This window comes from Leptopilina boulardi, unplaced genomic scaffold (assembly GCF_019393585.1).
Source record: "Leptopilina boulardi isolate dan_hultmark-lab unplaced genomic scaffold, ZJU_Lbou_2.1 LbouV2_377, whole genome shotgun sequence".
Taxonomy (NCBI): Eukaryota; Metazoa; Arthropoda; class Insecta; order Hymenoptera; family Figitidae; genus Leptopilina; species Leptopilina boulardi.
The window spans coordinates 2881387-2903367 of record NW_026137948.1 but is presented as its reverse complement, the minus strand read 5'-3'; the positions used below and the strand labels follow the sequence as shown (position 1 = coordinate 2903367).

The 21981-nt window shown below is 27.7% G+C and overlaps 2 protein-coding genes and 1 long non-coding RNA gene across 11 annotated transcripts; 1 reads left to right on the top strand and 2 right to left on the bottom strand.

The window, feature by feature from the left end:
- Positions 1 to 1253: 1253 nt before the first annotated feature.
- Positions 1254 to 14216, top strand: LOC127287871 (ER lumen protein-retaining receptor 2-like). 4 transcript variants are annotated; one of them, XM_051315010.1, is made up of 5 exons: positions 1254 to 1287; positions 11810 to 11932; positions 12770 to 12959; positions 13388 to 13748; positions 13819 to 14216. In XM_051315010.1, exons 1-5 carry the CDS (start codon positions 1269 to 1271, stop codon positions 13981 to 13983), a joined length of 858 nt encoding a protein of 285 aa, XP_051170967.1. In that variant the 5' UTR covers positions 1254 to 1268; the 3' UTR covers positions 13984 to 14216. The 4 variants fall into 4 exon arrangements, with proteins under 4 accessions (XP_051170967.1, XP_051170968.1, XP_051170969.1 ...); XM_051315011.1 differs by lacking the exon at positions 1254 to 1287 and adding an exon at positions 1472 to 1499; XM_051315012.1 differs by lacking the exon at positions 1254 to 1287 and adding an exon at positions 1506 to 1895.
- Positions 4862 to 11803, bottom strand: LOC127287873 (uncharacterized). 6 transcript variants are annotated; one of them, XR_007843951.1, is made up of 6 exons: positions 11607 to 11803; positions 11413 to 11505; positions 7159 to 10939; positions 6169 to 7091; positions 5758 to 6082; positions 4862 to 5649 (listed from the first exon to the last, which is right to left on the bottom strand). It is a non-coding gene; the product is annotated as an uncharacterized LOC127287873 (long non-coding RNA). The 6 variants fall into 6 exon arrangements; XR_007843949.1 differs by having other exon boundaries at positions 7159 to 7820; positions 7905 to 11803; XR_007843947.1 differs by having other exon boundaries at positions 7159 to 8116; positions 10772 to 11803.
- Positions 14217 to 18047: 3831 nt separating the features above from the next.
- Positions 18048 to 19116, bottom strand: LOC127287924 (cylicin-1-like). Its single transcript, XM_051315077.1, has 3 exons — positions 18972 to 19116; positions 18417 to 18568; positions 18048 to 18353 (listed from the first exon to the last, which is right to left on the bottom strand). The coding sequence occupies exons 1-3, from the start codon at positions 19114 to 19116 to the stop codon at positions 18048 to 18050; spliced, it is 603 nt and encodes a 200-aa protein (XP_051171034.1).
- Between the last annotated feature and the right edge of the window lie 2865 nt (positions 19117 to 21981).

Here is a 21981-nt window from a genome sequence, read left to right as displayed (position 1 = left end):
GAACTTTCAGTTGAGTCAAATAATATTATCTTATTTGCAATAATTTTGTAAAAAATTTTAACATTTTAAATGTGCTTCCGTTCTCAATTTAGTAGAGAAATACTAATAATATTTCAATATTATCACAGCATCGATAATTAATTTTTGCGATTTTTGCCAATATCTACGGAAGCTTCTATGCGCCACCACTAAGCACTCACTCGCGTTAGGGTACGGTCACACTATCTCATGCATGCACTGTGCATGCATGCAGAAACATTTGGCCGGTCACACTTCAACGAAATCTAGTGAATGTTTAGTAACTTTCTAGTAATTTTCCAAAAATTTCGGTTGTAACTAGAAAGTTACTAAACATTCACTAGATTTCGTTGAAGTGTGACCGGCCAAATGTTTCTACATGCATGCACAGTGCATGCATGAGATAGTGTGACCGTACCCTCATACTAGAATTATCCTAGCGCCTTAAAATTTGAAAATATATACAATAGTATTTCATATCTGGCTTGAATAGTGTAGAGAAAATTTTTTTCATGGAGCATTTATACCTTTGGTAAAAAAATTTTTTTCCTTTGATTTTCCGAAATGCAAAAATCTGATTAATTGTCCATTATCAATCAGATTGTGAACAACCAATCAGGTTTGTGTATTTCGAAAAATGCAAAATAAAAATTTTTTTTACCAAAGATGTAAATCAGATATGGGTACGTAGAAAACCTCGAGTATAATACAAGGTATTTTACGTGTAATATACACGTATTCAGGGTTGCGTATGTAAAATACCTCAGGTAAATAACATAGAGTTTTTTACGTATATGACATATGTAAAGCCTTAAATCTGCTTGTTTCGAATTTTCAAAAGTTCTGATATTGGCAAAAATTAATTATCGATGCTTTGATAAAATTTAAATTATATTAGTATTTCTCTTCTAAATTGATAACGAAAGCACATTTAAAATGTTAAAATTTTTTACGAAATTATTGCAAATAAGATAATATTATTTAACTCAACTGAAAGTTTTTTTCCAAAAGATTGAGAAATTTCGAAATTCTCTATGAGCAAAGCAAATCAAAGTTAGTGAAATTTCTGACAAATTCCGAATATCAGAAATTGTCAGGTGTACAAGCGCCTTTACCCATTTCTGTGCACAGTGCATACATGAAATAGTGTGACCGTACCCTAAGACAAATGGCGAGTGGGGACAATGGAAACCAACCTGCCATGATCACAAAAGCGGAATGATGATGTTTGGGTTTCATGCGGAGTACGCATGCGTTGGCTTTATACACGTAAGTTATGTATATTTCGCCATGATCCGGTAAAGATTTGTAGTGTTGGCGCGCGAATTTATAGATTTAAAATTCGCGTAGAAAAGATTGTAGAGAGAGTATTTGGGCAAAAGCGGAATGAAATTTCAAAATAGTGCGCATGTGCGACAGTAATATACTTGTCTCTCTCTTACCAACTAAGAGAGTGTGAGTCAGAAATATGATAACACAAGGTAAACAAAGTTTTAGGTTTTGTTTACTGTCTGCAAATATTAATAAAATATTTGCATTTGTATAATTATTGGAAATGTTTGTTACAGTTTTCCGATAATTTTTAACCTGATTTTGTAGTTCTGTGTGAAAAAATATGTGAATGACAACTTGAAAATTGATTTTACGCATTTGACAAAAAATTTTAATAAAAGACTTTGACCTTCAAATTAATGGGGGTTTACATTAAAAAAACAGAGCAAAAAATGAAAGATAGTTTAGACGTTCGCAAAAGAGTTGCAATTTTACCAAATATGAGCGTCAAAGTTTACTTGGAAATTTAATGAATTTTCTTTACCTCTACTCTATAACTGTGTATAACTTTGAATTTTAAATTGAAAACCTTGGTTTTGCGACTTGTAAGTATGAAGATTACAATTTGAAATAACATGAAACATATGAGTAAAATCTTATATTCAAATAAATAATTATGATCTTATAAGTCTTTAATTAATTGAAATTCAGCTATTTCGCAGACTAGCTGGCAAAATAAGATAAGAATAGTTTATTTCGCCCGTCAGAGAAGAATATGATGGATTTCACGTCAAAAGTTCAGGCAAAATAAAAATTTTATCGAAGCTATCTCCAATTTTTTTATGACTTGTCCTATACGTTAGTAATTTAGCAGACAAATATTTTTGAATTTTACGAAAAATTAGTAGTAGGGGGAGATCAAAAATTTTGAATTTTTAGATGACACGCTATGCTTTGTTTATTTATTATACTTAAACAAAAAGATAAAAAATATATTCTGAACATGATTCTTTTAGATTTTTTGATAATCTTTCGATTGGTGTAATCCATTTTGAAAAAAAAAATTGGACCAAAATTTTTTTAAATTAAAAATAAATTTTGATTTTTTTCATCTTTGGGCTCGTTTTTTATTTTATTTTTATAGGAAAGCTGAGATTTTATTCCCACAAAATACTTAATTTTCAAAAAATCGTTTTTTTTTTTGTTTCCGAGAAATTAAATATTGAAAGTCGCTGGATAAGTCAACGTGAAGCCACACTGTCTCGCGCAGTGGAACGAAAAACACGGCTGTAGACAAATTAACATAGAGCCTACAAATTTTAACCGATGTTGACGTTCTTGACCTTGTTTTAAAGATGATAAAATTCTGCATAACGCCACTGATTTTTTTTTTTGAAAAAAAATGTTTTTCAATTGTTTATTTAATGTTAAAGTTGGAAAATTTTTTTTGTCATCTTTAAAAACAGCGTAACTTTTTAGAAAAGGCTATTATTACAATTATGAACGGTTTTTAAAAAACTTTTTTTATTAACTATCAGAATATGTTTCTAGGTTAATGCATTAAAATTTGTCGCCTTTGTTGACGTAATAATCGCCTTCTCTAAAAAGTTACGCTGTTTCTAAGGAGAAAAAAAATTTTTCCAACTTTAACATTAAATAAACAATCGAAATATTATCAAAAAATCTGAAAGAATCATGTTCAGAAATTATTTTTTACCTTTTCGTTTAAGTGTAATAAATATACAAAGTATAGGAATAGGACAACATATAAAAAAAAATTGGGGATAGCTTGGATAAAATTTTTATTTTTCCTGGATTTTAGACGTGAAATCCATCATATATGTAAAAGAGACTAGCAATAATAAAAAAAACTGAGTAAGAACACAAATAGCTTAGATAGTAAAATTTTTCTGATTGATATTTGTTTAATATAGTCTAATTTATCAATATTAATCGATTATTGTTTAAAAAGGTCAAAATACTGGTTAAAAATTAATTATTCAAACTTACCTGTAAAATATCAAAATTTGTCATATTTAAATCACATTTTCTAGGACAGTTTATAAAATATTTATTACTACCAAATAGTAAGTACTTTTAATGTACTTTCATATATGATATGCAGACATTTTAATTTAAAAATGTAGAAATATGAGAAATATTGTACCTTGAATATTGAATTATTCAGGATTTTATCTGATTTTGAATACTTATATGCAGGCGATAAATGAAAAAGTCCCATTTTGATCTTAAAATTAATGTTAAGTCTTCTTTATTCATCTTATCAAAATTTGATGATGGAGAACGATCTATACATTTTATTTTTATTTACTTTAAAAAATCAACTTTCAAAAACGAATTTGAAGGTTAAAAAACAAGAATTTTTATAAATCAAATACAACAAATAAATCGATATTAAGAAAGTCAACTTCTGTTTTATAAAAATACTTGTTTTTTAACCTTTAAATTAGTTTTTGAAAATTGATTTTTTAAGGGGTCTACCCATTTCAGACAGACTGAAAAAAGCTATTTTCATATATTGTTTTTTAGATTTATATTACAAATATTGATATGCGAGGTATTGCACATAATAAATACACTTTCGAAGTGCAAAAAAAAATATTTTTGATTTTTTTCAATTAATTTTTTTATTTAAAAATACATGTTGAAAAATATGTTTAAAAAAAATTGTAGTGCGCTGTTGATGAAATTTTTGACACGGATGGTTTGAAACAAAAAATTCAAACGGTATTAGATTCAGCATGTTGATAGCTATTGTGCATATCATACGATTTTTTTTTATGCAAAATTGACAAAATGGCAGACATTTTTCGAAAAAAATGTAAAAAAAACGTTGTTTTTTTACCGTTTTGGGCCCAAAAAAATATTTAAAATCAAAATTTTTAAAATCCCTTGATATACACAAGAGCTATGGTCCCAAAGAATATGTAGTAAAAGTTTGGTAAGGATCGGTGGAGCCGTTTCCGAGATTTCATCAACAGTGCGGAAAAAAAATTTTTTGTGGGATTTTTTTTCAACTACCATATTCAGGCATATAAAATTTACAAAAACAAATAACAAAAATTTTTTCATGTATTTCGGTAGTGTATTTCTTTAGTCTAACACCTTATATGTCAATATTTATAATATAAACCTATCAGAAAAATTCTTGAAAACAACTTTCATTTTAGCGCGTCTAAAGTGGGTAGACCCCTTAAAGTGAATAAAAATGAAAAGTAATTTGTGATAAGATAAATAAATACATGATAATTAATTATATATAATTATTATATACATTAATATATAATTATTATGTATGTACATTAATCTTTGATAATTTGACTTAAAATATGTTTTTTGATCAATGTAATTATTTATACCTATTATAACTTTATTTATTAATTTTTAAAAATTGTAATAATTTTAAATTTTTTATATATTAATAATAATAATAATAATCATCAACAAAGTATGTTGATAAAATTGAAAAAAAGTTATAAAATCTGTTACGGCGTAACAATAGATCTGCAGATGTTTTTAAATCTAATAGTTGGAGATTGTAAAAATTAAGAAAGTTTGAAAATATGTATTTTTAAGAAAGTTTGAATGAAGCAAGGGATTATGACAATAAACTTGCACACTTTATATCTTAATCCGGGTACCAATACGATAAGTTGGACCATATCATAAAAAAGGGACACAATTCATAAAAACCAAATTTTAGCAAATGTAGTAATTACCCCAAGGCTACGTGCAGTCAGATGACCATCTACCAAGCATCTTCCTACCTCCACTCTACCTTCCCTTCAAATTTCAATAGAATGTTTAAAAACCAATCAAAATTCTCTAATATGATAAAAACACTTCTTTTTTCCCTTTCTAAATATTTTCCAAAATTTCCTCTACCACGGCGATTGAATGTACAAGATGAAATATTTAAATTCAAACCAAACTTCTTGTTGAAAACTCCGTCGCGAATTTTACATACATACATAACAAATAAGTGAAGTTTATAAACAGATCAATATCTATACAATTAAAATAAATACATCATTGTTAATATTAAAAATTTGTTTCACGTTACTTTTTCATCCTAACAAGCTTTCCTCAAATTAGTTACACAATAGTAATTTGGCGTGTAACAGAAGCGTTAAAATCAAATACGCCTCAACAAGATCTTCTATTTTCATAAAACCGTATTCTGTTTTTACGATCTCAGGTTAGTCTAGATAGAGGCTTAGATATTCGGTTTGCGTTCGTCATGTTGTAAGTTCGATTCTCTGCGTTTGTGAGATTTTCTTCGACAGGCTTGTACGCTAACGCCTTTCGATAACTTCATTTCATCGATAAGAATAGCTCCTATAATAATAGCGATACAGTATTTTATTAAAGTTTATTATTATATTCTTTCAAAACAGAATATTTATGTTTCTAATAAAAAAAGACTGTTAAAACAATTCTAGTTACCGTTTCTGTCTTTGAAATTTATTTTCTCTGTTTCAATTTTAATGCTTCGAAAACGTTAACTTTGAAAGCCGTAAAGCGCTTTTCATTCGCTTCATGCATCTATGAAGTGTTCGAAATGAAGGCAATGCAAGCACCTTCTTCTTTCTGAGGTGCTTTTTATTCTGGAAAGAATACATTTATAACCCACTGGCGACTGTATCTCATTCCAATCTCATGCCAATTGTTCATTTGCGGATAGTTTTCCTATTGCTTTTACCAAACTATCCTCCACAATTTCAGCACATTGTTTTTCGTAATAATTCCAGACGATCTTTCATTTTTTACCCTGAAAATAATTTTGTTTTACATGAAATAATTACAAACCAGTTGTACATAATTATTAATAATATAAAATATTGTTTTTAAATTTACTTTTTTAACAAGACGCTTATTGGCTTCAATTTTAATTTTCAAATTTGTATTTAATTTGGTATTCTCGACTTTTAAACTTTCTTTTCCTTTAAATCTTTCTTACTGCGATTTCGGTGCGTTGTGGACCTGAGGTACCTGGCTTTTTTTTCTTTGCAAAACCAATGCAATTTTCACCCCGTAGAAATTAATAATGGCTTAAATAACACAAAAATCGCTTTAATTAATGTTATATCACGAAGTAAGAATAAAGAGTCTGCACTCCATGCGTGGATTGGAGGAAAAATGTCCCCAAATCTGGTAAAAGTCATATCGCAAGATTTTTAGATCGAATTAATTCAATTTTAAGAGATTTTAATGGAAACTTTTTTTACAATTAAATAGATACAGATTACTGTAGAAACAAAAAAAACAATAATTGTTTGTTAAAGAATGTGTATTAAAAAGAAGTTTAAAGTTAGTGAATTTTTAAAGAACTTCATTAAAATTAATAAAATTAATTAATTTGTAAATGACTTTTAAAATACAAATAATATTTCATATTTAATATTTACTATTTATTCAATTACTTAATTTTTAAAAAATATGGAATTATATGATTTTATAATATACTTTTGAAAAATAGCAGACGACTTTCATTAGGGAAATCAATAGTTTAAGGATTTTTCCGTTACGAACGCCACCTCCGACTATTCTAATTTTCCGGAATACTTTTACCAGATTTGGGGACATTTTTCCTCCAATCCACGCATGGAGTGCAGACTCCTTATTCTTACTTCGTGTGTTATATGAGAAGAAAGATTATAATAACCTTGGTCGAGGGCACTTCATGCAATTCATCTAATTTCTCTACTAAGAAAATAAGGTCATTCACTGTTTCTGTGATTAAAACCAGAAAAATGAAGTTCTTTTTCTTCAAAATGGATCTAAAAACACATATTAAATTATTATCTATTCACTGAGTAATTGTATTTAAAAATGTTATTTATTTACCTTTACATCTTTATAATTATCTAGAATAATTCGCACAGCAGACTGATTTAAATTTTCCATCAAAAAATAATCTTTCATTTATGTGAAACAATCTGAACAAAACCAGTTTACAGTCTTTTGTGATTTCTTTAAATTTACGCACACCTGGTGAATCCGCTCTAAGAAAGAATCACACCAGATGTTTTTATTATTAGATTTTTCGTGCTGCTTTTTACTTGCTGCATAGCATCAACATCTTCATTAATAATGGTGCAAAACTTAATCTTTCTGATATTATTTCAACAAATTCCTCATCAGTTTTATTTCCATGTAGGGATTTTTCAACAATTTCTTCCGGGACTTAATAATTTTATTTTGTCTTCTTGTATTCGTTTGCGAAAAAAATAATATCACATTTTTTTGTATCGATTTTATTTATTTTTTTTTTTTTTGAAGACCTATTGGTGTTGTTAATGAATGTTTTGGTCTTCCTCTCGCATTTTTTGTATTGGTGGAAAAACATTACAGTTTACGCGTTGATCTTAAAATGATGCTTTATTCTGAGAAAATGGAACTTTTTCCGGTAAAAACGTTTGGTTTTTAGGTAGTGCAGTTTCTTCTTCTGTTAAGAAATCTTCGTTCTCCAGGAATGCAGCTTCGTTTTCCAGTTGAAACGCCTCGCCCTTTCACAGAAAAAACCTAGTCTCATTTTTGTTGCAAATCAAAATGAGCCAATGCTAAACGACATAGACAGTGGCGCCACCAACCTGGTTCATTTTTGTTGCACATCAAAATGAGCCGCCTATACGGCTCATTCTGAGTTCAGTTTTTTTCTGTGTTGGGAGTGTAGCTTCATTTTCCAGTTCAAACGCATCGTCCTCCGGGAGTGAAGCTTCATGAATATAATAGATGCATTATTCTCTTGTAATGTTTTGTTCACCAATTCCACTTATTCATTTAAGAGAATGCGCCTTTTAACCTATAAAGAAGTATTTAAACTGTAACTTATAATTTGATAACACCAGAAATGTTAATAATTCCATATGTTAATCACCCCACACAGCACCCAAAATTCCCTGTAACTTGACAGAACCTCACATGGCGAGGTTAGGAAACTTTAGTGGCAAGGTTCATACAAGTTTGTGTCGATGTTTAAATGTTCACATGAAAAGAATATTCACACGAAACTTTGAGGAAATATTACACATAAATATTTACGTGCAATGTTCAGTCAATGTTGTGTCAATATTGAAATTACATTTTCGCCTAGTTATAAAATTTTCATTTACTAATATAATAAGTATTGGGATCTGAAATACTGCGATACGCCATCTGGTGACGACCTCGTTGTGTCAGCCATTTCTCGTTTCATCCTTTTTAAAATATATGTAGAAGAAAGAGATAATAAATCAAGATGGCTGACGCAACGAGGTCAGTTTCCCCATAATTCCCTATGATTTCAGATCCCAATAGGTGAATATTGACACAACATTAACTGAACATTGCACGTGAATATTTACAGTGTAATATTTCTTCAAAGTTTCGTGTAAATATTCTTTTCATGTGGACATTTAAACATCGACACAAACAAAAAGCATAGGATTTGATAGACTTTCTATATGTCAAGAATTGAAATTTCAATCAATTTTAATCAAATTGTGAAATTTCAATCGTTTTCAATAAGAAGATAAAATTCCAATCCATCTCTATCATACATTTTGAAAAAGTATCTATCAAAATTAATACAAAATGAAATTGCAATACTTTTCTATCAAAGTTTTTGTATCAAAATTCAATATAATTCTATACACTAAAAATTCTTATACTTTTTAATAAAAAGGATTTTTGAAAAACGAATCAAATTCTATCATCTGTAAAATTTAATACTTTTCTATCAATAGAATTTTATAAAAAATCAATCAAATTCTATCTGCTTAAAGATGTAATACTTATCTATCAAAAGGATTACATTGAAATTCAATCAAATCCTATCCACTAAAATTCTTATACTTTGCAATCAAAAAATTTTTTGCAAAATCAATCAAATTCTATCATATCTGTAAAATTTAATACTTTTCTATCAAAAGAATTTTTTTTAAAATGAATCAAATTCATCCACTAAAATTCTTATACTTTTCAATCAAAAGGATTTTTGAAAAATGAATTCTATCATCTGGAAAATTCAATACTTTTTTATCACAAAACGTTTTTTAAAAATGAATCAAATTTTATTATTATTTTATTTATTGTCCCACACGTGTGGGACATAAACACTCACTGTTAAAGATGAATTTTGGAAATTAGAAAATTATTCAATATCAATCAAAGATTGATATTTTCTAAAACTCTAAAAGACTTTGGTACTTTAACACACGTTGCCCTTCGGACAAATTATATTGTAAAAGGTAGTGGATCCCTTCCTTACCTCACTATTATTCAGTGAGTTGGTTGAGAATCCATATTAATCAGAACAATTGGTTAGGAATGATTTAAATAAAAGATCAAACAAATATTTAATTAATAGTATATAAATATATATTGTGTAATAGCTCAAATGATACAATATTATAGTATTCTGTATTCTAATACAATTTACGTGTGAATGTATGTATGTGTAATAATGTTGTGTGTGTATTGTGTCAAGAGTCTCTGAACTCTTACGTATATTTACCTTTTGGAATTCCTCGTGTCTCAATTCAATTCTTCAACTTATTACAATTATTTAGTATTCTCTTTAACTCAATCAATTAATGGTAAACAAAACTCAATAGAAAACATAAACTCAATTACTATTTATTTTCACTCTAAATCTCAAAACTAAGTGATCTCAAAAGAAACTCCTTTATATACTCTTTAAATCAAACTCAAAAATCAGGTTCTCTTTATTCAACTACTTCAATTATCAATTCTTTGTAAAACTCAATATTCTTAAATCAATTCACAATTCAATATTAAATACTCTTTTTGTCAAAAATCTCAATTCAAAAATAAATACTTTAAATAATCTCAACTCAAAAATCAAACTCAGATAAAACTCAATAAAACTCCAAATGGAAACAACCTCGAACTAGAGGTTTGTTTCAAAAAGTCTCTCAACTCAGAGACTCAAAACTCCAACTCAAAACTCTCACAAACTCCAAGCTCCACTCTGAGCTCACTCGACTCCTAACTAACTGACACTCCCTGTGTCTACTGGTTTTATTGAGCTGATCTTTGGTGGGAAAAAGTATGTTTTATTTGGTAACTTATTGTTGCCAATGTTCTTTATTGCAACCTTGCAATATTGGGGTAGTATTCCCGTTCTTTCTGTACTGACATACTTTGGATGCAGCAATCTTTATTGCGCCATCCTTTGTTACTTGAGTTAATTTAGTTCACTTAGTTTCTCAATTTTATCATGAATTTAAATAGGTCTTCTTTATAATTTAGGTTATTGATTGAAAGTTAATATTTAATATATAATTATTTGGACATCGCTCAGAGATTCCAAAGGCATTTCTTGTAATGTTTATAAAGTGTTATTTGCTTGAGTTGCATATTTGTGTCCCTCTTTTTAAAGTATTGTATTAATGAATTATTAATAATGTTAATAATTTATTAATAAGAAGTTACGAAATTCATACGTAACACTCACCTCCTCAAAAAAATTTTCTCTTGTCTTTTTTTTTAAGATTAGTATTTTCTACACAACTTGTGAAAACTCTCCAATTTTTTATATAACAATCTTGCGTCCATCTAACAAGGCATAAACCTGCGTCCGCTTACGGAATATCCATTTTTCCCTGGCCGCAAAAAATGGTGTCTAGAAATTAAATTGTTTTTCGCAGTTAGACAATAATAATTATTTATTTTTGAAAAGAACTTATTGTATAGTGAAAATATAATTTCTATTATTTCATTTTTTATGTAATTACGAAATGAAAAAAATGAAGCAAATTTTAAATCGTATACTTTAAGACCCATATGGGTAAGATAAAAAAAAATTTGAAAGTGTTTTTATATTACAACAAAAAATCATGTAATTATACATATTTTTAATAATAAGACCAATGGCCACAATTCCAACAAATTTGCATATAATATATAGATAATTATTTATTAATTTGAAAATTCCCGACTGTATATATCGACTGTGACTCAAGCCGACGACGAATTTTTGGAAAATTCTCTTTTCTCATATATACTTATCACAAAGTTGAGGTTACATAGATCCCCTTCGCCTAATGATAAAGCGGATTTCGATAATTTTTATATTTATTAAAAAAAAATACTCACCAATTTATAATTTGCTTTTTCTTATAAAGATGCGTTTTGAATTTAACAGACATAATTTTTGCAAACTTTCAATCTTTCTTTTATCCTCTCTTCCTACCGGATTAGTATTATGGAAATAACAAAGTATTAATAATTATAATAGATTTAATCTAAGTTTTTAATATTAAATCCTGCTGACATAAAAATGATTATACTTTAAGAAAAAAATCCATATTAACGTATTATAATCACAGCAAGTTTATTGGTATGGAAAATGTCTGCTTTTATATCTACAAATATACATATAGTCAATCATAACATTGTGACGATAAGAGTTTTATTTACACTAACTGGCGTATGAATTTGATTGCAGTATATAATATTATTTGAAACTATCTAAAGTCGATTTTCTTTTAAGGTCTTGAAAATAATCATTCAGTCCAACATACAATGAATATTCTTCGTTTAACCGGCGATCAATTGCGCCTATTTGCAGTTGTTTTACTTTTAATTAAAATTATTAAAACACGAAGTTGTACAGGTAAAATTTTTTAAAGATTCTTAATATTTATTTTTTTTTACAAAAAATTATCATTTTATAATTTAACCGTCTACTGCTACACTGGAATCAAACTGACCCCACAGTGAGATAAAATGATATTCCAAAAGATAGACAAATATTTTTAAATAAAAATTTTGTAAGTGGTTTTCAGAGATTACATTAAAAATATTCTGTATGCAATAACTCAAGGTCGACTCCATTTCAATATCAAAAGAAATGATAAATTATTCTTTATTTAAATTTTTTCATACCTCAAAATAAATATACAAAAATTGTAAATGTATCAAAATTGACAAATCTGAAATCCAAAATTATTAAGTGTATTTCATGCAGAGTTCGTCAATTTTGATGAATTTAGAATTTCTTTCATTTAAATAATAATTTAAAACAATATTATTATACTGGGAAAAATTGCAAGTTATGTTATAATAATTTGAATGCTCTGCATAATATTGAAAAAATATAAAGAAAAAAATTGCGATTTCTTCTTAAAATAATTCATAAAAATTAAATATATGTTTTAGATAAAATAAAAAAAATGGAATGTCTGTCTAAATTGAAACTTGAAATTAAACAGTTAATGTAATTAAACAGAATGAACTATTTTCACATTTTAAGCAAAACAATATTAAAACATTTTTACCCCAGTGTGTCAGCTAACGGTTAATCTTCGTCCTAATTGAAAAAGCATATCAATAACGTATTTTTGAAAAATCTAATACATGGATTTAAATGTTGAGTTTGATCTTTATCAAATTAGAAGAAAAAATTGTGCATTATTTTGAAAAATTATTGAATAATTTTTTTATTTTGCAGGTATAAGTGGCAAAACTCAAATTTTACTTGCTCTGCAATGTACTACTCGATATTTGGATCTATTTACTTACTTTGTTTCTACTTATAATACTTCTATGAAAATATTGTTTTCATTAATCAGCTATTTTACGCTTATATTAATTTATATTGTCTACAAAAAGACATTTGAACGTGAACATGATACATGCAGGTATATATGTTTAATTATTATTATTTATCCTTAACCACTACTGTTGAATTTGTAATTGAACAAATATTTTTACATTTTTAAAAACAAAATATAATACCTCAAAGATGATAAAATTTAAAATTTTATGAATTTTTGAGTTTTAGTGAAATAAAAATCTTTTAAAAATCTCTATCAGGGTGTTTTCGAGGTTGGATTACGAATTTGACATTAGATTTTCAAAATTTAAAATGGTGTATCCAATATCCCTACTAAAAATAAAATCAGAAAACGTAAGATTCCTGATTTTATTTTTAGTTCTTTGGATATGATAATATTTAGTAATTTATACAAATGTTTTTCTTATATATTCTGGTTGAATTTTTTTAATACACTAATTTGCATTAGAAAATAAATATGCTATTATATTTAAAAACTTGTTTTTGTTTCAGGATAGAGTACATCCTGACCCCAGTTATGATGCTAGCTCTTTTAGTTAATCATGAATTTTCAGCTATAGAAATCCTATGGACTTTCAGCACTTACTTAGAATCAGTGTCTTTAATTCCACAATTAATGTTTATAATAAAAAAAGGAGAATTTGATGGAGCATTGTTAGTTTATTTGTTTTGTATGGTTTCATACAGAAGTATTTTTTACTTATCGAATTGGATATATCGATATTATTACGAAGGATATTTTGATATAATTTGTATCATAGCCGCTCTGGTAGAGGGAATTGTTTTTATATACTTCTTTATTCGATGTGTTTATTCGATTAAACGTAAAGAGACGTATCAGAAGAATCTGAAGGTAAAAGCATTTAAAAAACACAGGACAGCAGAATCTATATACAAATTATTAACTCTTTTTGTTGTTTCAGTTAATACTAAATTCACCAGAGAATTTTATAATCAATGATAAAATATTAAAAGAGGGAAAAAACCTGGAAACATCTAGTAAAAAAAATGAAAAAGTACCACTGAACTTTGATAATTTGAATATCAATGAATTACCAGCGGTTCACAATTTTAAAATTGAAAAATAAATTAAAATTCAAATTTTAATAAGGAAACATTGATTCGAAATTATCGTTCACTGAATTTCACTCTTTTCTCTATTTTTATATTTCCGAATTTCTTAACTACAGAAAAATACTTCCAGTCTTCAATGAGTCAACTATCGACACATTCACTTTATTTCATAATCGAACTAAAATTAAGAAAACTGTAAATTAATTTTTTAAATAAACTTTTGTTTTTTCGATTAATAAAATACAAACCGAGTTATTTTTTTCAAATTCAGTGTCAAAATATTATTTTTTCTTAACCCTTTATGGACCAAGTGCACAAAAATTTAACTTAAAGTTTGGCAATATTCAAACTAACAAAATGCAATATAAAACATTGGCAACATATATTTCTTCTGGCCCAGGAACCGCTCTTTCAAATGGTGCATCAGAAAAATCCGTAAATTAAAAAATAAACAAATTACAGATAGGGTAAGTGTACTAATTACGGCGAGTGCACCAATTACGGCGCGTTCATAAAAAATAACTATTATTACTATTATATTTAATATAACTGTTGCCAAATGATTAAAAAAAATTATTTCAATCTTTTTTTGATACAAATACTTATAAAGATGCACATTTAAACAATTATTAATTTAATTATTTGAGATCAAATTTTTTCCGCGCCGCAATTGAAACATTTTTAAGATTTCCATTAGTGGGTCGGGGCTGGTAGTAGTTCGCCAGCTTATTTTGTTTATTGTTCTCCTTTTTTTTTACCAACCCCACATAACCTTGGCATGCGGAAGCCAAGGTATCTGTATACAGATTTTCCCAATAGTCCCTAAGCAAAAAAAAAAAAAAAAAAAAAAAAAAAAATACACGTAATTTTGGTCACCGAAATTGATACACCGAAACTGATACAAACTCGCCGCAATAGAAAATTACGGTATTAGTTTTAATTTCTCATATTTGTTTAAATAATCGATTTTTATAGAGTTAAAATTTTTTTTTAATATCTTAATAACATAAGCTTTAAGTTTAATAAGTCTTAAATTGAGTTTATACAATAGAAATGTCGAATTTTCTATTTCAAAGGTGTTTTGACTCGAATCTCGCCGCAATTAGTGCATTTACCCTAATTATTTAATAAAATACATGAATTTTCAAGGTTTTATTTTACTTTAAAATATTTTTGGACAATGTACCCTTCTAAAATATCTTGGCTAAGTACAAATAATGCATAAAATGTCTGACTTTTGATGTAGATTTTAATAAAATCAAAATGGCGCAATATTGTCGATTAAAGATTAATTTTTAGGGTTCCGTACTCGGTTCGGAACCCTATTAATATCGGTTTTTTTAAATCGTGTACCCCCCCCCCTAGCGGCCACACGAATTTATCTGGAGGGCTGAAATTTGGTACACATTTGTATTATATAGAAAACCTGATTGGAATTGATTATCATAGCGTTGTCAAGGAAAAACCATGAATTTTTACGAAAAATGACTAAGGAACCCCCCCCCTCCCTAACGGCCACATCTTTTGACATAAATAGCTCAAATTTGGCACACTTACATATTTTTAATTTAATAAAAAATTTCAAAAAAAATGGTTTATTCTCCCTAGCGCACACAATATTCAACCCAGACAGTTCATATTTAGTAGTATACAAATTTATTTTTACGGGAAAAATACAGGAAAAACAAGTTGTAAATTCAGATGTTCATTACATGAACATTTTGCCTCCTCTTTACGATCAGCAAAAAAATGTGTTTCCTCGTGGAGAAAGCATTAACATTGAAATAAACATACAAAAATAATATAATAATATAAACATTTGAGTACCTATACATTTAAGTTAAATTTAAAGAATTAATGGAAGTTAAAAAATCAAAAATTCACATTTTAGCCGAAATTTCTAAATATTAATGAAAAATAATATAGAGGGATTCCACTGGTAATACGAACAGTTGTCGGTGACAAGTTATCGATTTGGCTCAAATTTTTTAGGCGTATTCTACCTCTAAAAATACTCAACTAGCCAAAATTTCAAGCCCCTATCTCATAAAGAACACTCACAATCGTAAATTTCGTGAAAAGTGACATCTTTCAAAATGAAGATTGAAAAATCCATTTCTTCTCGAAAAAATGTTAATTTTGGTCAAAAAAAAATTGGAAAGATACTAGTCGATGGGAAATTTTCCAAAGAATCCAATGCCGTTGGAATTTTTGACCTATTTTTAAATAATCAAGGGCAAATTTATTTTTATTATTATATAATAATAAAAATAAATGATAATCAAGGGCAAATTCAAGAAGTAAACGCAAAAGATAATTTTTTTAAACACTCTCATATTTGCAATGCTCTTAATTATAACTTGTATTTGTTTTTTCTGTTAAAATTTGTTTAGAATAAATAAAAATGAAGTGTTAATGTAGATAACTGATTGGAAATTTTTCGAGGATTTTGAATTTGGGCTTAGTTTTTGTCTATATAACTGCGCATGCGCACAAAAAGCAAATACTGTAAAGAAACCTTGAAAAAATTTGAATTAGCTCACTATTTTGCATAAAAATGGTTAAAAACTCAAAATATGCAAATTTTAGGTATAACCATTTTAAAGTATAGCTTTTCAGCTGTCTTTCCTGAAAATTAGAGCCAAATCGAAATAGGTCATTTTGAGTTATGAATTTTTTTAAAAAAATCAGTTTTTTTAATCTACTGCACATGCGTTTAAAAATAGGTCAAAAATTCCAACGGCATTGGATTCTTTTGAAAATTTCCCATCGACTAGTATCTTTCCAATTTTTTTTTTGACCAAAATTAACATTTTTTCGAGAAGAAATGGATTTTTCAATCTTCATTTTGAAAGATGTCACTTTTCACGAAATTTACGATTGTGAGTGTTCTTTATGAGATAGGGGCTTGAAATTTTGGCTAGTTAAGTATTTTTAGAGGTAGAATACGCCTAAAAAATTTGAGCCAAATCGATAACTTGTCACCGACAACTGTTCTTTTTACCCGTGGAATCCCTCTATATTATTTACAATTATATCGATTCGTTTCAATGAAAGGAACACAATTATTTTATATTTAAACTTGAATTTAAATAAATACAAAATTTTTACAATACAATACAAATACAAAAATCGATTCGTTTTCATGCAAGGAATACAATTATTTCATCTATAAATTTAAATTTAAATAATCACAAAATTTTATAACCAAAATGTGAATTTTTTATTTTTTAACATTCATTAATTTTTTAAATTTAAATTAAAACTATTTTTTATATAAACCGATCGATTTGTCTTGACGTAAGGAATACGATTTTATTATATATATATAACCTTAAATTTTTCTATTAAAAAATTTTTTTGATTAAAAAAAATTTTTGGAAAAAAATGATAAAATGATGTCTAAATTGCTGAAAAAATCATTAAAAAAGGATAATAAATAATAATAATATTAATAATTAATAAATAATAAACATTTTTTCGCTTCATTTGAATTACTTACTATCTTGCTCGAGCTGAAGCCCGAAATCGAGATCGTGATCCATTTCACTTGCTACCCTCTTTCGTGAGTTTTTTCCATTTCCGGAGACGAGTTTTAATTGATCGACTGGTTTGGAAACTATAAATAAAATTTTAACAATTGTAAATAATGTAAATAACATGTACAAGAAAAAAAGAGGTCTATTTTATTGAAACAAATCAATAAAATTAAAAATAATAATAAAATAATAAATAAAAAGAAATAAATAATAAAAAAATAATTATAACAATTTTATTAAAAAATAATAATAAAAACCTTCAACTTTCTTGGGATGATTATTTGAGGGATGCTTTCGCGTCACCATCATTGTGCGTTTTGATTTTATTGGAACAGCTTAATTGGATACTATATATATAATTTTAAAGCATGTAAAATATATATTTTATAAATGAGGAATTTTTACCTGAAGGCGTAGGATCCTCCTTTTTTCCAGCATCCTTTTTCTTTTCTGCATCCTCCTTCTTTCCAATATCCTTTTTCTTTTCAACATCCTTCTTTTCATCATTTTTATTTTTTCTAATATCGTTCTTCTTTTCATCATCCTTCTTTTTTGATCATTTTTGTTCTTTCCAACATCCTTTTTTTCAACATCCTTCTTCTTTCGATCATTTTTGTTCTTTCCAACATCCTTTTTTCAACATCCTTCTTTTCATCATCCTTCTTCTTCTGATCGTTTTTCTTCTTTCCAACATCCTTCTTTCCAACATCCTTTTTTTCAACATTCTTCTTTTCTTCATCCTTCTTCTTTTCTTCATCCTTCTTCTTTTGATCATTTTTCTTCTTTCCAACATCCTTTTTTTCAACATCCTTCTTTTCAACATCCTTCTTTTCATCATCCTTCTTCTATTGATCATTTTTCTTCTTTCCAACATCTTATTTCTTTTCTGCATTATCCTTTTTTCCAACATTAATCTTCTTTTCGTCATCATTCTTCTTTCCGGCGTCCTTCATCTTATTAGCATCCTTTTTCCCTCCTATCACCTTTTTTTCATTATCTTTTTTCTTTTCTTTGTCATCTTTCAGGCCTTTGATGATTTGCTGATCTGCTTTCACTGTTTCTGAAGAAAAAGTTTATTTGATTTAAGAAAATGTCATTTGGATTAAATGAAAACTTTTTTCTTCAAATTGTTCCTTTTGTCAATTATTGTTCCCTCAATTGACACGTCAATTTTTTGCAAAAATTGTTTGTCTTCTAGAATTAAAAAAAAGGTTATTTTTTAATTTTTTCTGAAAAATGAATATAAATTTTCTTTCGACCGAAATAAAATTTTAAAAAAGTTATTTAGGGTTTAGAAAAATATTTTTCATAAACTAACCTTAAAAATAAATCTTTATCCGATATGACTTTAAAACACATTATTCATTTCAAAAATTTTTTTAGCTAATTCATAATTTTAAACGATTAAGGGAAACATAATAATTTGTTGAAAATTTTGTTTATAAATAAACATTTTTACTCACCGCTGCGTTTCATCAATACTGCATCGTAAAATGTTTTTCCATACTTTACGTTAACTACGTCACCTTCGTTACTCATTTTTAAATCTTCCGTTTCCTCAATAATCGTAATTTCCTTCGGATTTACCCATTTCAAGAGGACGAACATATTTTTGAAAAAACTTTTAGGAAAAGTGCAACTTTTTCAAAAATGTTTATTCGTAACTATGTACGTAACTATGTACGAATAAATAAATGACAATCAGCTGTTCGATAAAGCCATAAGTAATCGAAACTTGTTTCTTAAAACATTAATTTGTTTTTTTCTTTTTCCTGTTAGTTATTTTACGTAATTTTGACATTTTTAAAGTCAAGCATGAGAAATAATTTCTTTTCGTTTTAACAATTATGGAACGAAATGTAGGAAATTTAGAACAATATTCTACTAGACAACAAAGAAGAATTGTTGCTGCATTGAGAGAATTACCTTCTGACAACAATTCGAACAATTCTGACGATTCAAATTATTCGAACGATTCGCAAACTGTAATTATAATAAATATTCTAAATAATAAAATTTTCTACTAATTTATTTTAATTAAAAAAATACTAATTAAATTTTTTTTAAGTCAAAAAATTATATATTACATTTAAAAATAATAATTTTTTAAATAAATGTTATTTATGACTTTGCTGTGCTTGTGTATATTTTTCGAGATGGGAATCAGTATAAACAATTTTTAATAACACTAATTTTATGAATCAATTTAATAATTATAATAATTATAATTTTTTTTTAAATTAATGACGCTGATCATTTTCAAGATTATGATGATAATGATGCGCGTTCCATTGATATTAATAATGATCACGAAGAGCAAAATGTTAATTTGAGTGAAAATGAAAATTTCACAGAGTCCATCTCATCGAACGACAACATTGAATATGATGATTCATCTGATGATGGTGATTTTTAAATAATTAGGTTTCAATAAGACGGAATGAAAATTCAAACCCTCTTGAAAATATTCCCAGGAAACATTCAGGAGTTTATTTTCTGTGGAGATTCCTGAAAATATTTTCATTTTACTTCATTCTCTTTTCTTCACCTTTTATTCAGTCGCGTTATATATTTTATTTTTCTGCATTTTTTGAGCTTTAAATTTCTTTTATTCTTTAATATCCACTTAACCTTTTTTTCTATCTTTTATTTTGTGTTTTTTGTGTTACTTGAAAAACGTAACTAAAAAGCTCATATTAAAAATATTCATTGTTAATAAAATTATTTTTTCTATGAAAAATTCAATTAAAAAAATATTGTAAAAAATAAAATTTAATGATTTTTGAATCATCAGAATTTTACGATGCCTCGGGAGAAAGTTCTGATGAAAGCGATTGAAGTGATGCATAAAGTGAGAACATGTCTCAATTCCGGATGCTGAACTTGTTCAAGAACATTACTTGAACATGTACAAGAAAATGTACAAGTTGATTAATGAACACGTACAAGAACTTATACATTTTCTTATACAAGTTTTTTCAGCCGGGTTGGTTTCGTTAAGGTCGAGGTAACGTAGTTCCACGATGATGTTTTGGATAGACGAACTCTCCAGCTCCAACTCGGACGAGACCAGAGGTACAACCGGGAAGAAGACTTTTTAAAGACTGACGTTGCGTGTTTTTGCTGGTGAAAAATTGGAAAAAGCCTTTCCTTCAATGAGGAAAAATGGGCTGTGCCAATTATTTCCATTGGTTCCCTTCTTCTTGGTTTGCGTAAAAATTCTACCCCTCCGTAATGATAGTGGGGGTAGAGAAAATTTGGGCCTGTGTTGGTGAGACTCATTAAAGAGAAGAAGAAGATCAATTGTGTAAAACGATAATTGCCCCTGGTTGTTTCCTTAGGTCTTGCGAGTCTCATCCTGATCCGGTGACAATGGTCCCAAAATTTGCGTTTTATTGGGCCTTATTTTGGAAGGCGGAGATGGTACAATGATGTCCTTTTGAAACCCTCGACAAATTCTCTTTTTAGAACAGTTGCCTGTGTGTTTAGTGATTTTTATTTACAATGATCCTCTCCTGGGCAACCCGAACTATCTCTTGAACAAGGTGTTATAAAATGTCAAAAAGGTTTACAAATACGACTTAAAGTTTTATAAAGACAATATTATAACCTAAGTTAAAATAATAATACCCTACGCACATAGTTGTTATTTTAAGAATCGATGTTTATTCAAAAAGAATAAGAAATAACCTTTCCGTCTCTAATAGTTTATATATATAATAAAGAAAGAATATCCCTAAACGAATTATATGTGCACATATATAAGAATTGTCTATTATTACTAAATCTATATACTATTTCTATATCGATGATGAATTGAAACAAAAGAATATAAAGTAATATGATTTAAAGAAAACACGCAAAAGGAAAAGGAAGAATTATATTTAAAAAAGACTATCTGATCCCGATACTCAATTTCGTCAATGATATAAGGAAATATTTATAGTTAAGGTAGAATATTATTATTAATTAAATAAATCTTTATTTTTGGGTACCTTGGGACGTCACACCCCCCTTCTTAGACGTTACATCGGTGTAGCGGTGTATCGATTACAAAAAAAAAATAATGAGCTGATTTGTTTGTTTTTTTTCATCCAGATAGGACCAAGGCACTTAAAAACGCTTGACATGTTTTATTTTCGGTTTTTCTTTTAAAATAATGTTTGTTGACCTCAAGAGTTAATTTGGTAAACTATAATTCGACCCAGTAAAAAAAGATTTATTGAGCAAGCGATTTGGCTGATTGAGCAAGCCGTCTGCCCAATTGTCTAAACGACATTCGGACAATTGGACTGTTTGCTCAATCATCCAATGCATTATGCCCAATCACCAACATTGTATTTCGCGTCTAATAAAAGAAGAAATCGGTCCGAGTGTTGAGAAAATGATAAATCATGAATAATTATTGTTAACAAGGAGGGGGTCCTTTATGTTTATTTCATAAACATTATGCTTCCTCATTGTGTGAAGCAA